At 45.5% G+C, this 16,939-nt stretch overlaps 1 protein-coding gene across 1 annotated transcript in view; it reads left to right on the top strand.

Annotated features, from left to right (window-relative positions):
- The window catches only part of LOC100117501 (netrin-B), a 114,976-nt gene that overhangs the window by 38,377 nt on the left and 59,660 nt on the right, over positions 1 to 16,939 (top strand). The window contains exon 2 of the mRNA XM_001601672.6: positions 10,829 to 11,017. Coding sequence (XP_001601722.2) covers positions 10,829 to 11,017 — 189 coding nt within the window. The remainder of the gene's footprint in view (positions 1 to 10,828; positions 11,018 to 16,939) is intronic.

The raw sequence follows: 16,939 nt of genomic DNA, 5'->3' as shown, positions 1-16,939 counted from the left end.
CGTAAATCGCTCCCGTGCGGCATATGAAAAGCTCCAGCCGACGATGTTCTCGCGAAGCTAAGCAGCTGCTAATTCGCGGCAGCCGCAGCGTAAACAAAGGAGCCGCGTACCGTGGATCACTCAATTAATCACGTAGCGCTGCGACGACGACGAAAGAACCACGTTGAGCGCAAATATCATAAATCCCTGACGCATTAGGCTATTAGCACTGTTTGCAGAAAGTGAAGCCAAGATCCTTGCGCTCTACCCCCTCTCTCTCACTCGCGAAATGATTTACAGGACGTTTACTCGCCGGCTTTGGCCCTCATTAAAATACCGCGCCGCCGCCGCGGTGGAGCTTTTTTCTTCGCGGGCTTATCTCTCTGCCCCCGATGTATTTCAATGTTAACGAATCATCGCTGCTGATGCGAGAGATGCTCTTCTTCTTGTTCGTTTTTGAAACTCCGAGCACTTGCCGCCGCGCGGCTCGTACTTTTATACCGTGGGAGCTTCGCCGGATAATTTACAAGCTGCATTAGTTGCCTCATTTATGCACCGGTTATTTGTTTCCGAGTGATAATTATTTTTTAACAAGATTTCATGTATTTATGCGGATCTCGTCGTTAACCAGCGACGGGAACACGCAGTTTGAAAAGATTGAATCGTACTCTTCCAAAGCGCTTGTCCGTCGATTGGTCCGTAAAATTTCCGCGATTTATGGCTCCGTTTTTTATTCATCCGAAACAATTCTGTCGTAATTTACGACTCTGTATACATGATAGCTATAGGCTTGAAATAAAACGCATTCCTCGATCTGATTTCTGCAAATAGCATCTCTCTTTCATGAATAATTAGGTCTTTAATGATTCGGAACTGCAGCTAGCTCGCTCGTAAAATTCGCTGATTTACATCAGAATCGAAACTGGTTTACGCGTATACGAGCTCGAATCATTTATCAAGTCGACTCGAGAGAGAGGGACGCGGAACATCTCGCGCGCACAATTGGCGCAAATAAGTATAATGCGCAGGATTAATCTGCTTCGTTATTCATATTCCGACGCCTTACGCGCACAACCGCATCGATATTCCTTTCAATTCCACTTTCATTTATTAAGTTACCCACGCGAGCGAAGTATTAATTCCGTGCTTGTTTTTCTCTCTCAAAAATTCACGCGTAATCGCTCCGATTTTCTCGGAACGTCGTTCTCCTCGCGTATTTACGATCGAAGTGTCCGGAATGAATCTCTTTTCTCCGAGACGAAGCTAAAAAACGAGGGAAAAAATGTTAAAGAGGGAGAGATTAAAGGACGTAGCGGCTCGTCGGAGGGTCAGGGCCGCGCGGATTCATAAATCATTCGGCGCGAGATCGACGCGCCAGCCAGAAGCGCGCGCTGCACGGGCCTATCTGGAAAATCTGGATTTTATATCTCATCGCCTACTCTGCTCTCGCGCCTGTGTCTATGTGCATCGGTGATTGTTCCTTTTTCTCCTCAGCGGCTCTCTGATTTATGTCTCGTTTGCTCGAATTATTGGCTGCCGAGGAGAGGTGCTTGACGCTCCTGTTCACGTGGTAATGCAGCTGTGGTGGTCGATTATTAATAGCTCTGAATATTGTTTTTGCGGTGCAGGGTTGTGAAGCTGGATTATTTGTCAGTGTATGACTAGGCTGTTAATAATTTTGCTGCTTTATGGCGATACGGGATTTATCAATCTTTTTGATAATTATTTTATAGACATTTGAAAAGTTTATTCGTCTCTTAAAATTCACGTGCAATATGATCATCAAGTGAAATGAGACACTTTAAATAACTAGTATTTTAAGTTTTTTACACACCTACTCTAAAATGTTATACGTATATATAAAATTTTAGAATATTCAATATTCAAATAATTCAATTCTCGCAGTCTGCAGCGTAAAAAAATGTTTAAATTTTCAATTACCGCGTTCGGAAAAAAGCTCCAGTCTCGCATCCTGTTATCTCATTTCCAACCAAGAATCTTCCACATACTCGGCATTTCCTTCGCGGTGTTTTTCGTTATACGTGTCCAATTTAAAATCTCCTTAATTTTCTTCCTCGCTTCGTTTTATCTCTCCGCGTCTCTCTCTCTCTCTCTCTCTCTCTCTCTCTCTCTCTCTCTCTCTCTCCTTCTCCCACAGGCATACCGCTACAGCTATATACGTATATAGGCATCAGACAAGCCTCTGCTTTCCAGAAATTACGTATAAGTCACCGAATCCAGCCAAGAAGAGCGAGAGTCCCTTCGGAAAAAGGAGAGCCAATTCCAGATTCCAAGCCATTTAACCGGGCGCTCGCAAGTCTCAGCCGGCGAGACTGTGTAATGCCATTTGACTTCTTTAGAGAGAGAGAGAGAGAGAGAGAGAGAGAGAGAGAGAGAGAGAGAGAGAGAGAGAGAGAGAGAGAGAGAGGATATAGGATCCTTACACGCCCACCTTTAAAATTTACCGCGGCTCTTCCGCAGATATACGCGCAGAAGCGCGACCGGGAACGATCTTGTTATTTTTGATCGCCCCAGACACCCGCGCGCCCAAGTGTCTTCAATCCCCAGCTCGATTTTCCCGCGAATGCAAATTTTCTCTGCATTGCAACGCGGAACAAAAAAAACTCTTCAAACGATCCCGCGTCGCCGTGTAAAAGTCCGGCTTTACATCGAAAAGCTCGAAAAGCAAAATAAATCAGGCTCCGACGAAAAAGAGAGCCCGTCAGCTTCTTTTTTCTCTGACGCGAGTCTATACATCTGGCCGACTCGCGCGCGCGCACCTCTGAATAACAAATCGCAATCCCTTTTTTCAAGCAGCGACGCTGTACACGCAGTAGTAGCCGACGACGACGACGACGACGTGATTTTAATTCCGACAATCCCTTAGCCTGTAACGAGATTTCACGCTTTCGGATTTCACGTACCTACTACCTCTCATATTTGCGTTCAGAACTAGTCTCTACTTCTATACGCGCGCAGGTGCGTCGCGGCTTTTGATGGATTGGACGGGGGACTGTGCTTGACTGATTAAATTTTCCATCGCGCGACTTTTCGGAAAAGCGACGAAATTGAACCTGCTGCTACGAATGTTCGCATCTGTGTGTATATACGCGCGTTATTGCGCTGTGTTTTGTTCTCGCGGTTTTATCGCCTCGTTTCGGCGTAATTACGCGCACGGCTGTTTCCGCTGTCGCCGCCGCGCGAATTATTGGCGCTTCGTTTGAATCTTTATGAGATCCTCTCGTTGCTTTTGAAAAAGCTTGTATTTCGAATAATTGGCGCCGTTATCGCGCATATTGGACGTATAGGTATACACGAGATAAAAAGTGCGATAAAATTACGCTCTCCGCAATCTCGGGCGTATAAAACACGAAAAGTCCATAAACGCGGAGGCATATTTATCAAATTATAAATAGAGATCGATGAGTCCGATACGTGGCCGCGTAAAAAAGGAGTTTATTATGTTATATTCGTTCGAAAGAGCAAATTTAAATGCGGATAAGCGATATCCGCTGTAACTAGCTCTCTCGCGCGGTGCACGTCACTTTTAATGTATAATAAAGCTGTGAGAGAGAATCGCTTCGTTTTAAATTAATTGAAATAACGGTGCTTAATGCGCGTCTCTTACAGCGGGTATACTGCTTAAAAATTAATCCGCGGGGAGATCTTTATTTTTGCGCGCGGAACGCGATTTTCACCGTCTTTAAGGAGAGAAAGAGAGCGGCTTGATTTTATCGCAAAGTTCGCTTTTTCTTATCTCGGTAATGAGATTATTTTCGTCGAAAAGTACAGTGTAATAAGGCTTTTTTATTGCAAAATCGTCGAAATTACGCAACGCCATCCAAACGATAGAGGGGGCTTTACGACTCGAGCTTTTGTGTACGTACAGAGCAGTGGAAAACAAGCTGTATCAAGACGCTAATTCGTCCGAGATTTCCCGTAATTAGCATCGCAGCAGCAGCGCTTGAGAGAGCGAAATCTCCCCCTTTTTCCCGCTCCATCTCTTTCACTCTCTCGTTATGCACTGCTCCTTGTGTGTCATGCTTCCGAGACGGCTCTCTCTCTCTCTCTCTCTCTCTCACTTCGTTTCAATTAAATATTCCGGAGGCGTAGCTCTCCTTCTCCTCGATAGTATGGATGTACGTACAGACTCTTTGAAATTAAAAGCGGTTCATTACGCCTCACGACGACGACGACGTCGGATTTTTCATTGAGAGCTGAATGTCGTGCTGTATACTCGCTCTTTTTCGCTGACTGAATTGACGTGCGCGGGTATTTTTGCGCGAGACGAGAGTATTAGCGTCTCGGGATTTAATTAATTCGCGATGCTGCGCGCCGGGTATTATACGCTTTGGACACCTGTCCGAAAGTGCTAAACGATCCTCTTCGCTCTTATTTCACGCTGTCTACGGTGTATTATATTCTCGTGCGAGGAGTGAATTGACGGTTCGATAAAAATATATGGTTGGTGTCGGAGTTGGGAAGGTATTTGGCCGCGTAAGATTTTGGTGAGAGCTATATTCGTATCTTGAATATGTCGAGTGCGGAGTGAATACTGCAATAATATTAACTTTTGAGTTTCTCGACACTGGAAAAATATAAGACCAATAGAAGTGCTTTTAAAAAGTATTAGAATGTATAAAAAGTCGAATAAGTTTTAGTTTTGCTAGGGTTATTATAGGCTAAGAAATTTGTTAATAATGATTTTTAGAATGAAAACATTCAATTTATGAAAATTATTTGAAATTTTTCTTCAACTTTTGAAGTCAAATACTTGAATCGTTTATGTTTGACAATTTACTTTTAAATCCACCTTATTTTTCATAAACAAAAATTGTTGATAATTTAAATGTTTTCGTAACATGCGAAAATTATTCCTTCCAGAACTCCGGCCGATTTAATCTTCCTCGAAATTTAAAAGCCTCGCTAAACGCAAAAGCCACTTTGACGAGTTTATATCGCTAATCTCGCACTTATTCATGGAAATAAAATCCCCGAGTCAAGGATATGTTTACCGCGCGCGAATACCCAATATGTGTGTCAACTTCATCGTCGCGCACATCCGAGATACAGCGATATCGGAAATTAATAGAGCCGTAAATTTATTCGCTCCTATAATTATAACTCGTAAACGCGATTTTGACACCTCCTCCTCCTCCTCTCTCAGCGAAACCCGTACACAGCAAAAAATATCAGCGTTTAACACGTCGCCTCCGAAAAAAAGGATAATTCTATTTATGCAAACGCCGCGTAAATCACCGGTCGCGACCTCTCTGGTGTCACACGAGAGCGAAAAAAAGCGCCGGCACATCGAGAAGCATAAGGTGAGTCTCTCTCTCTCTCTCTCACTCACTCTCTCGAGATGAAGAAAAAAAAGCGTAGAGGGACGGAGAGTTCGATTTTATCGGGGAAACAGTGTGCGGCGTGTCAGTATGCCGTACATGGCCGCGCGACGCCGTCGGAGGCCGTCAATTAAGTACCTGTCCGGCGGCGCGTCGCCTTTGAAATTCGACTCTCCCCGCGCGGTTGCGTGTGTGTGTCCGTGTGTATAGTTATATATACCTGCGCTTAGCGCGAGAGATCCTTAGTAGGTGGCTAGAGCCTATGGCTGCTGCCGTTGTGTATACGCGAAAGACAGGAGTAATGTCATTCAGAAGTCGTTTACTCGATAAGGATTTCTCGGGCGCGCGCGCTCTCTCGTGTTTGACATTTCGTTCCCTTCTGGAAGATTATGGTTTAGAGGTATCCTTAGACCTACTACTAGGTATTTTTTTTTTATCTGTGAGGGGACATCTCTGGACTACGGAGGACATCCCTCGGTAGTGGAGGAAATGCTAGGAATGACGAGGGAGTTATGCAATGTAAATTGGAAGGAATATTTCTGGTAGAAAATTGACCCTATTTCTAGGCAGAATTTCAGAACTGATATTACTGGAAATACTCTGAAACGAATTTCTGATGGTACTTTATTTAAAAAAGTTTTGACCAGAAATTCTGCCCAGAAATAGGGTCAATATTTCTACCAGAAAATAACGGATTTGAAAACATCTAGCTCGCGAACCTTAATACTTTGTGGATTACGGTTTGAAGAACGTTTTATATAAGTTTTTTTACGCAAAACCGTTTCGTGCCATCAGGTGTACACGCATGATTCTCCCCGACTGCAAACAAAAGTAAGCCAAGAAAAAGAAGCTTATTTCTTTCTCTCCACACTACCGTACACACTAGCCTACTCTCGCACGACAACTTTATCTACCCGCTTCATCCGTCGCAGAAGCCAGAGAAAACTCGGTCAACGAATACGTGTTATTCGGCTCGCTTTTTTCCCTACTCTATACCTCTTCTTGCGACTCTCGCTCGCGATGAAATTCAGATGCGAGATTGCGCCGGCGAGCAGGAGCCGCTTTTGTGTCCTTTTTCGGAAAAATTGCCTCTCGGTCTTTTCTGCATCGAAGCTGGCCAGTATTCATCAGCGCCTATCTCTCCCTGCAGATTCATGCGCTGCAGCAACAAAAAAAGTATCGGCAGCCATAAATTCTTACGCGATAAGCGCTACGTATACCCATACATCCGCTTCGCTTTTGTTTCATACACACACACACACACACACACAACATCCCCTGATGCTCGCGAATAACGAGTTGTTCCCGGCGCCGCGCACGTGTAGAGGGAAGACAAGATAGCGGAAGATGCTCGGATAATTCAGCCCGTGTCTGCCGATTAGAGTGTTATAGACTCGCGTGTGTGTTACACAGCGAGATTGTAACAGGTATAGAGGTATACTAATCGCTCGGCTGCTGAACGAGCGCTTTTATAATGTATGTTATATATCGAGGGCACATACGTGATATTCGGAAAATGACGGCACTCCTTTTGCTTCGTTTGCGCCGCGCACGCCGGCGAGAGATGGAAAATGCGGTTTGGCGCCTGTGCGTGCACCTGTATCTGTGTCTCGACTAAAGCGGATAATTTACTATGATTGCGAGGACTTTTTCTCCGCGGGATATTATAAATGTGGCCGAGGATTAAGCAAAAATATGGGCCGTCACGTGGGTGGCATACGGTAATCTGAGCAACACTTCGAGGTATAGCTTGACGAGATGGTATTCCAATAATGATATATCAAAGGATTGGCTGGTAATCACGAGTGTGTGGATTGCTCAATTTCGCGCTTGAAGTTTGTCGTAAATATGGAAGAATGTCGATTTAAAGGATCGTAGAGATACTGTGTATGTTCTCGTGTTGCAGTATTAGGCGTTAAAGCGAAATGAAAGTGTTTGCTATATTTAAAACCTGCAAAAGTGTTTCGAAACGCTTTTGATTTAACGTCTTCTCGCGGGAAGTATAAAAATGTCGTTGATTAGCATGCGAACAACGTCTTTAAAATTCAATACCTCGACCTGCTTCTCACAGACGCGCAACAGTACTGATAGAGCATTTACCAGATTCTGGCCAAAATTTGGTCGATTTTTCTCAAAATGATGTATTTTTAGAACTTTTGGCCAAAATCTGGTTAACTTTCATCACCAAATACTTTCCTTCGAAACAAGTCATACTGCACAAGGCACAGAGTAGCATCTCTTGAGCAGACTATTGCACACTGAACTTGACAAGGCACGGTCAAAGGGCTGTCTGTCGCAGTGGCGCGGAAGAGCACATCCGAAACCTGCAGCGTATAGCTCCAAGAAGACACGATGTACATATACATATATCTGAACATAAGTCGAGTAGGGCATTGTCTAGGGGTGGTTGTGGAGTTGCTGCAGCAGACGCGTACGCTCACACGCATAACTCGATAAATTAGCCGAGAGACTTGGGTGATCGAGTTAGGCCGGCGGCGCATAAGTGCCTCGGACTGCGCGCATACTTTTCGGAAGATGATGCGTGACGAGTAATTCGTTTAAGTCCGCGCAGAGTGCCGCTCGCTCGCTCTCGCGTGCAATCACGTACAAGGCCTGTCTCTTTTCCATCTACTCTCTGACCTCCTAACCTCTCAGGCTTCTGCTCTGCTGCTGCTGCTGCATCCACCCCTTTGATGACAATGGGCAATTACCCACGACGAGAGAGTGAGTGCACTGCACAGCCCGTGAAATAGATAGATGGATAGATAAATCCCGGGTCTCTAATGGACTACTACGCAGCCGACGACGACGACAATGCCAGAGCCCTCTCTGCTATTATGCAGACACAGGAGAGAGAGAGAGAGAGAGAGAGAGAGAGAGAGGAATGGAAAATTCTTCGGCGGGGTTGCTGCTATGCCTCTCTGTGGATTGAGTCGGTGATGGGCACGACGATTGCTGCTGTCTAACAGAACAGACATCATCGTCGCTGTCGTTGGAGAATATCGAGCTGTTGGCTGTCAGCGATTCAATACCGATCTCAAGACAACGGAATATTGCTGAGCTCATTTTTCACCTCACGATCGACCGACACCGCACACCGACGAAGATCTAATAGAAGGAAATTCTTTCGAGTGGACGTGTTTCTTAAAAAAAAAAGTTACAAAACACTGCGCGAAATTTCATTAAAGCGTTCGTCTGTAGGCGCTAAAGACTCACAGCTCGGCTCTCGGCGTGTACACGATTAATCAAAGCATCGCGAAACGAGCTGTGCTCTCGCTCTCCGTAAATACAAGCTGCAGAGAGAGAGAGAGAGAGAGAGAGAGAGAGAGAGAGAGCGAAGTAACTTTCGCATATTTCGCGAATCAATTAATTACGAAAAATTTGCACGTCGAGTGCAGAGGCGAGATCAGCGGCGGCAACAGCCAGTGTACAGCCATTAATAATCGCGAGCGAGCGCGCGCGAAGCTCGCCAATTTCGCGGCCTCAAAAATTACGCCAGAAGAAGAAGAAGAAGAAGCAGCAGAGAAGAGGCCCCGGGCGATTTTCGCCGGGCGCGCTGCGATCACCATAATTAGAGATTAATCGCATCGGCCTCGCGATGTTTATAATCGACGCGCAGCGGGATGATTTCCTCGGGGATCGTGCGTAGGAAACTACCGGTTTGTGCGAGGCTTTATTTGTTTTTCGATCTTCGAAGCCTTGTTCCCTCTCTCACTCTTGGTCTTCGGGTGTTTTATGTATGGGAGAAAGAGCGAGAGAGAGAGAGAGAGAGGAATCCATTAAACTTTTAATCGTTTAATTTATGTAATCGCGCCTTTTTACACGAGCGCCCTCGTAATTGCTTATTTATTCGGGAGACGAGTGGATGATCGACTTTCGGCTCTGTGCGCTCGCGAATTAACTTGTTCGAGCGGCGCGTCGAAAATCGAGAGCTCTTTTGACTTATGGAGGAATCATGCTAATTTCGTTATTGCGGACGATGATGGGAGGTGAAAAATCCTGAGAAAGTTGAAAAGTTCGGCTATTTCTTCGTACAGAAAAAAAAATACGAGTGTCGATCTCTCTCCGGGGGTACTATTAGGAGCCGCATCGCTGACGAGGGTGATTTTCCAGTCAAACAGCCTCGAATCGAGGTGAACGAGATGCTTCTCTCACTCGCGACGACGACTCGTATAACACAGAAAGAGAAAGAGACGTAGAGGAGAGAGAGGAAAAAGGAAGCGGAGGCAGCAGTTTTCCGCGTGTCGTCTTTTTGATCGTTCGAGACATGCTGAACCGAAGCTAGTGGAGCACTTCCAACGTCGCTGCTCGGCGCCGCCTGCACCAAGAGAGCGGAGCACGAAAAAGTCGAGAGACAAAGGGGCTGAATGCCTTTTCCTGCATTTTCTTTCAATTATAAGCCTCTCGGCCGAGAGTTACAGCACGATTCTGGTCGAGTACTGCTGCTGCCACTCGTTTTTATTCTCCGCTACTACTACTGTGAAGCTCGAGGGGAGTGAATCTCCTTTCCTCTCTTGAGTTCTTTCTCCTCGTTTTTTTCGCGCTCGGCGAAAACGATATATAGTATATGGAGAGGAGCCGCTGCGGAATAAGAGGGAAAATTACGCAACCTTGTTTCATTCGCCGATTGATACGCTGGTGAGAGAGAGAGAGAGAGAGAGAGAGAGAGAGAGAGAGAGAGAGAGTGAGAGAGAGAGAGAGAGAGAGAAGAGGGAGGGAAGACGCTCCATGCCGCTTAAGGAGTGTAATGAGCTTGAGATATTGCGCGCGAGACTTCTTTTGATTTTAATTGAAAGCCTGGTCTTGTTGCTCGAAATTGTATGTTTTCGTGTATTAACGGTCGCGGTAGTTCAATTTTTCGTTGTCTCTACTTCTGAAGATCTTAAAGCCACGTTCAGCAAGCAGTATAACAATAGAGACATGTCTGTATTGAATGTTCTAGTATTGGGCTCTAGTAGTCCTTCAAAGTTTTCCAAACACATAATCGTTCGTATGTTTACAAAAGAGTTTACTGAAGCGAGCAGTTGTCGTATTCGAGTGAAATGATCGACAACGCGGCACAAATGAGTATATTAAAAATTACAATACGCATCAGCAGCATGAGCGGCACAAGTAGCAGGCCCAAGAACGCAATTCTGATGGCAATAGGCGACACACCACTATATACACTCTAAACGTAGGTTTTGATTAGGGAAATACAAAAAAAAATTTTTGAAGCAGAAGGATTCCTATTGAATCAAAAGGAAGCCATTTGAATCAAACGGGACCCCTTTACTTCAAAATGATTTTAATTTTGGGTCCTAAATTAAGATTATTTCCTCTTGATCCGAGAGGACATTTTTTTGGGTGAACCCATATCCGTAGAACCAAGTCCAACAACATTCGTCCCCACACCCACCACACTCTGCGCAGTCGTTCAACGGAAACCATAATAATCTTAACACGCACACACACAAACGTGCAGCCTCAGTCGCACCCACACTCAACCGTTCGCGTTATTGTTTCAGTGTGCAATTGCAACCAGCACGCGAGGAAGTGCAGGTTCAACATGGACCTGTACAAGCTGTCGGGCCGCGTGAGCGGGGGCGTTTGCCTGCAGTGCAGGCACTTCACCGCCGGCAGGCACTGCCACTACTGCATGGAAGGATACTACAGGGATCCGACCCGGCCCATCACTCACCGCAAGGCATGCAAACGTGAGTACTCGCTTCTCTTCTCTGATGCTACCATCTCTGATTCTCCTTCCATCTCTCGCTTCTTCTCCTTCTGTGTATCCCCACACACGCTTGTACGTATACCTATGCAGCTCTGGCGGTGCGAAGCCTTTATTAAACTTGCCCCGGCGGCTCTCTCACCCCAGAGCAGCAGCGCCCTGGAACGTGCGCGTAATTGTTAAATATTAGTCATTATTTCCCCGCGCAACTGTTCTCGCTAATTCGAAAATGCTGCGGGTCCTCCTCCTCCTCGATGATTACAGCCTGGAATTTCAGCTTCCTCCTCCCGTATAACGCTGCTTTCTATACTTTATTTAGACTCTCTCTCTCTCTCTCTCTCTCTCTGCGGCGCACTCGATGTAATGCAGATTCAACGCGGAGGACGTATCAGCAGGCCATCACGATCCTCTCGACGCGCGAATGTATTAGAGAGAGACAGCTCCGCTGGGAGTCGTATCTGACAGACAGCTTCAACACACACACACACACGCGCACACACTGTATTATACGCGACATTGTGCAGCGTGCGCGAGGTTGGAATTGCGCGACCGCCAAAGGACGTAGGCGTTGCGGGGCTCACGTCTTAATTTCCATCTCGACTCGCGACGAACGCGGCGACTCATCACCGGGGGCTTTAAAGGAGCTGCGGGGGCGCTATACAGCGAGTTTCTCTCTCTGCATGCGCGACTGCCAGAGGGGAGAAGGTTTTTAGAGCCGAGAGTTTGCATTGTTTGCCTTTATGACTCCGCCGGGACACACACGCGCGCGCAGGTCTTCAAAGCGTCATTCTCCGCCGCGCGTTAACCCTCGCATTAAATTACTCTCGATCATATCGCATCGCGTATAGTAGCTCGGAGTTATTTCTATACGTTGGCAACTCTGTAACGCAGCAGTAGCAGTGTATAACCCAGTTTAACGAACGCGTTACTTGAAATTCAGCCCCAGTGGCTGATACAGTCATGCCTAATTCACGGCGGTGTCGTTGGATTGCCGTAATTTATGACGGACACGGGCGATTTGAATTCAAGTTCAGACCGAGGACGCGTACACTGCTACCGCGACTTATATTCTTCCAGTGAACTAGATTTTATATTCCCCGTCGTGTACGATACATCGATTTACAATTTGCGATTCGAAGCCGCTCTCGTATAAAGATCGCCGATAAGCGATATAGCGATGGGCGCGCGTAAAATCGAATTAAAACGAAGCGAGTGAGAGAGGCTCATTACGAGAGGAATCCGTTACGGCTCGCGCGGAGAGTCCAATAATAATCAGCGCGCGAAAGAGGAGCGAAAAAATAAAATCCGCGAGATCCTCGGCGTTATCGATCTATCGGCTGATGCTCTCCTGGGCACCTTATATACATGAGCTGCGCGCGCGCGAGAGAGAGAGAGAGAGAGAGAGAGAGAGTCCGGTATAATAATCGCGCGGATCTTCTCGTGCAAGCGCGGCTCTTCCATTTGCCGAGTGTGTGTGCTGCGCGAGCTTATCTTCGAGGAGCATCGCTCGACTGCGAGAATTTCGCCTTGGAAAACAATGCTGCGCGCGTGGACCGCCGCGCCTTGGCTCATAAATTTTTAACGCCTCGAACCTCATTCAGACGACAATTATACCGATAATAATCCTCGGGGGGAATTTCGAGAATGCATTGTTTGTTTTTTACCCTTTTGCAACGACGTTGTGTCGTTCGTGGTTCGTTATGTTGTGTCGTAAATTGGCGAGAACGACTGAATTTTCGACGGTGTGTTTTTGAGCAGTGTTTGAGTAGCAAAAGAGTTTCTTGGTACTTGAAAAGTAAACAATAGCACTTTCATATAAGTGAATTTCCTGTGATATTATAACTGTTTCAATAATAAAAGTAATTTTTCTAGTTTTGCGCTTATTTATTAAAACATCGTGTAACATAAATACAAATAACTTAAAAAGTTGTTGAGTACTGTCTCAAGTACTTGAGTAATTTTGAGTATCCAAAGTACTTCTAAAAAGTACTTAAGTATTTTTTAGTATTTAGAGCACTTGAAAAGGTACTCGGTGCCGCGAGTACTCGTGCTTAAATACTTGAAGTACTCGTACTTCAGTACTAACGTTGAATACTTAGACTACTGCTACTCTAATACTTAAAGTACTTGTACTCTAGTACTAACATTTAATAATTGAACTACTAGTACTAGTAGTACTACTAGTACTACTTTGAATACTTTAAGCACTCGTACTTTAGTACTAACTTTGTTGCTTTGTCGTACACTTAAAGTACAATTACATAAAAATGTATACTTAAGTATTGCCTCTTTTCAAGTCCTGCCCAACACTGTTTATGAGTAAGCGCCAGCAGCCTGTGTGGCTTTACAAGGAAATTCAAATCGGCGTTTGCAGATAGTAAGTACTCCAAAGTAGGAAAATTCTCCATTCTGCCACACGCGTGCACTTTGTACAGCCATGTATCGCTGTATGAAAGAAAAGAATTTCGTTTCACTGTTTATACATGTCCACAATAAACAAACGTCGACTAAAACAAACAGCTTTCTCGCTGCATATCGGTGAAAAGCCGCGAAGCACTATCGATAACAAAACCGATGCAGGCACATACCATACACCGCATATAGCTATAGTACACTCGCGGTACCGGCCGCGCGTATAGCTATAATATATATAGGCTCGAATTTCAAAGCTCGCGCAGAGGTGCCTGCGGCAGAGTCGCCAGAACATCATCCCCTCTATGCTGTTATATACGTGCGGTATAGTATGCTATATGTGTATACATATATAGCAGTGCAGCCTGTGACCGAATCCCATGGCAGTACACAGCGCAGCGGAGGTCAAAGCAAACACTTTGAATAACGCAGGAAACAGAGAGAGAGAGAGAGAGAGAGAGAGAGAGAGAGAGAGAGAGAGAGAGAGAGAGAGAGAGAGCACGAGTATGTGCGGCCGCGGAAAGGTGGCACGAATGAACGGCTGAATAATGGACTGTATATGATTTTTCATATACTGCGCATACGGATATACACCTCTGCATTGTGTTCCTCCGTTTTTTTTTCCACGCTCGAATAAGGGGACAGCGAGAAGCTTGTAATGTCGGTGTAATATATAGGCGCGCGTGCGCTGCGTAAACATCGGGGCAATATATATTAGGCGACTATACGCGCAACGGTATATGGGCCTATTTACGCTCGGGATTATTATCAAAAGTTAGCTCCCCCTTTAGAAGCTTCCTATCTTCAAAGTCTCCGAGGATTCGGCGAATTAATTATTACGAGCGAGAGAGAGAGCGGTAGCCACTGCTTAGATTTCTGTTTGGTACAAACGTTAATTGCGCGGATCATTCGCACAGGGGACGACAGACTTTTCTGGGATTTCAAGCGAGTTATATGAAGGTCGTGTCCCGTTGTATGTGCACAGCGCGATTCGCTTGTTTGACCCCCTCGAGCTTACGGGCGATTACGTATATATTTTGTTGTAGTAGCTATGTATTTTATGCGCATACCACATCCTATTTTTTTCATACGTTTTGCCTTAAAGTATATGTCATAAGTGTTAACAATAAGAGCGAATACACACGGTTTCCGATATAGCATCAGTGGCTCAAGCAGCAGGTCCAAAAGGACAATTTTGGCATGGGGGCACACTGCTATTCATGCATCCTGAGCGCAGAAAATGATATGGGGAATAGAAAAGTGCCTATGCGCCACCTAACGTCGCTGACTAGAGACGGAGAGGCTATGCGGTGGGAGAAGGGCCAGTCCAAAACGTCGCTTACACTGATCTCGATCATTTCTCGTGATTTTTCGCTTTTTTCATCAAACGCAGACAACAACTTTTGACACAAGCATCCATTTACAATAATTTTTCTTTAATTTGAAGCTCCTTTCCTGTATACTTTTTCTGGGAGGATTTCAACTATATTTTATCTTTAACGTGTTATTCAACTGTATACATTACCCGCTTGTATCTACTCTTCAACAATATTCAAATCAGTGAAATTATTTACGATTATGATTTTAAAAATGCAGACAACTTAGCACGGTTAACATTATTTTCTACTCCACTCCACGATACAATCGTAAAATAAATGAATGAAAACTTTTTGCACAAACGCGCCTACCACATTTCTCCTCTCCTTTGAAGCCAGACCTCGATAGCAACAAACGCAGTCGGCCCAATTACTCGGTAACCATTTCTTCGCTATAACTTCCAAAACCAGACGCGCGCACGCTCTCGCTCACTCTGAATCCTAGATAGATATTAGCACCGGCTGCTGCAGCAGAAGTAAAAATCGAACGCTACTCGCGCGCATATAAACCAGACGCACACGCGCTATACTCATTGCCATTCACGAGTTTATTCGCTCACGAAGCTACTATACGTGTATAGGCTCCGAGGCATATCGCGCGTATAAACGCATATATATATATATATACACGGCAGCCCATGCGCATATATAATTTGTTGCCGCTGCGCTGGCAGGCAACTGCGAGAATATTGCCTGGCTACAAAGCTTTCGCGCGTTTTAGCATATTCATTACGTTCCACTTAGCCGAGGCTTAAAGCTCCTGCGTGTAGTGTATGCGCCGAAGCCTATGTACTGGCTTCTCGGCGTCGAGTGAGTGATTTTTTTTCACGACGTCGACGCGGCAGTGTCTGGAAGCTGTCGTTTCAGAGTCAAGGTGTTGCGATGAGACTGATTGTAATTAAAGGATTCGATGTCGTACAGCGTTAATTGAATCTTAATCGCGGCGTCGGCAGATTTTGATCGGTGCGTTATTTTTTCGCGGAAACGCCGCTAATTACTCGGTTCGTTGCATAACCAGCTCGTAAAACTCGAAACGTTTCAATCTCGCGATAGGCGAAACAAAAAAAGCAGAGGGAGACTCGATTAATCTCCCTGTTTACGAGGATTTTTCGCCGAAAGTGGCTAATTAACTGAAATGTTTATAAATTTAAAAAGCTTAATTGAAAGCCCGAAATTTTTACGCCTCGCGCGATCGATCTATACCTGCTTTCGTGTACTCGAACGCTCGTGTCTTCGGCGTAAAAATCGCACTTTAATGCGGTGCAAAGAGGAGGGGGTCGAGCAATTAGCCTCGGACGAGCTCCGGAGCTCTTTAGCCTAATAATCAGGAGTATATAGAGGGGGGACTCGTTTTTCCAATTTCCTGCGCGCGTACATGCATCGAGAGGTTTAATGCCCCTCGAGGTATATATTGAGCAAAGCGAGCAAATAGAGCAAAGAGAGCCGGGAAGACGAGAGATAAAAGAGGCGGAGAGAGACGATCGTGAGATAACGCCTCTGGAGACCGGTGCGTTTCTATTTTCAGACTTGCTCTCGTTCTCTCCTCTTTTTTTGTTAATAAAATTTCGTAACCGTCGTGCTCGGTCGATTAAGGAAATTTGTATCTTATCACTGCATCTGAACACACACACACACACACACACACATATCCGCATCTGAACAAACGCGAACGAGCGTAAGATAGGGGCCAATAATAATCGGCGCATTTGGTATTCACGAGCAAGTATAGACTCCGCATCGCAGAGAGCGAAAGACAGACAGCCTCATGTCGGAGAAACTACAGCGATCACGAGTTTGCGCCGTCAGGATTCTATTAATCGGATTTCACCAATTACCACAGGTCGACTCCGCCGTCGATACACAGAAGTATATATCCGTACACACGAGAGAACAGCACTCGCTCCGCGAGCAAAAGCTTCAGAGCCAATTAGAAGCTGGCGTAAGGAGCTTAAAATCGCAAGCTCGGAAAAGCGGGATAAACAAAACCAGCGCAAAATCCGATTTCCCCGTATACAGCCTATACCTACGCGCGGTGACTCTATCGTTTTGATAATAACCAGAGATAGAGCGCAGGCTCTTCGTATACGCGTGACAAAAAGAACCAAAAGCTCTTCTCG

This window comes from Nasonia vitripennis, chromosome 4 (assembly GCF_009193385.2).
Source record: "Nasonia vitripennis strain AsymCx chromosome 4, Nvit_psr_1.1, whole genome shotgun sequence".
NCBI lineage: Eukaryota > Metazoa > Arthropoda > Insecta > Hymenoptera > Pteromalidae > Nasonia > Nasonia vitripennis.
This window is presented reverse-complemented; position numbering and strand designations above follow the sequence as displayed.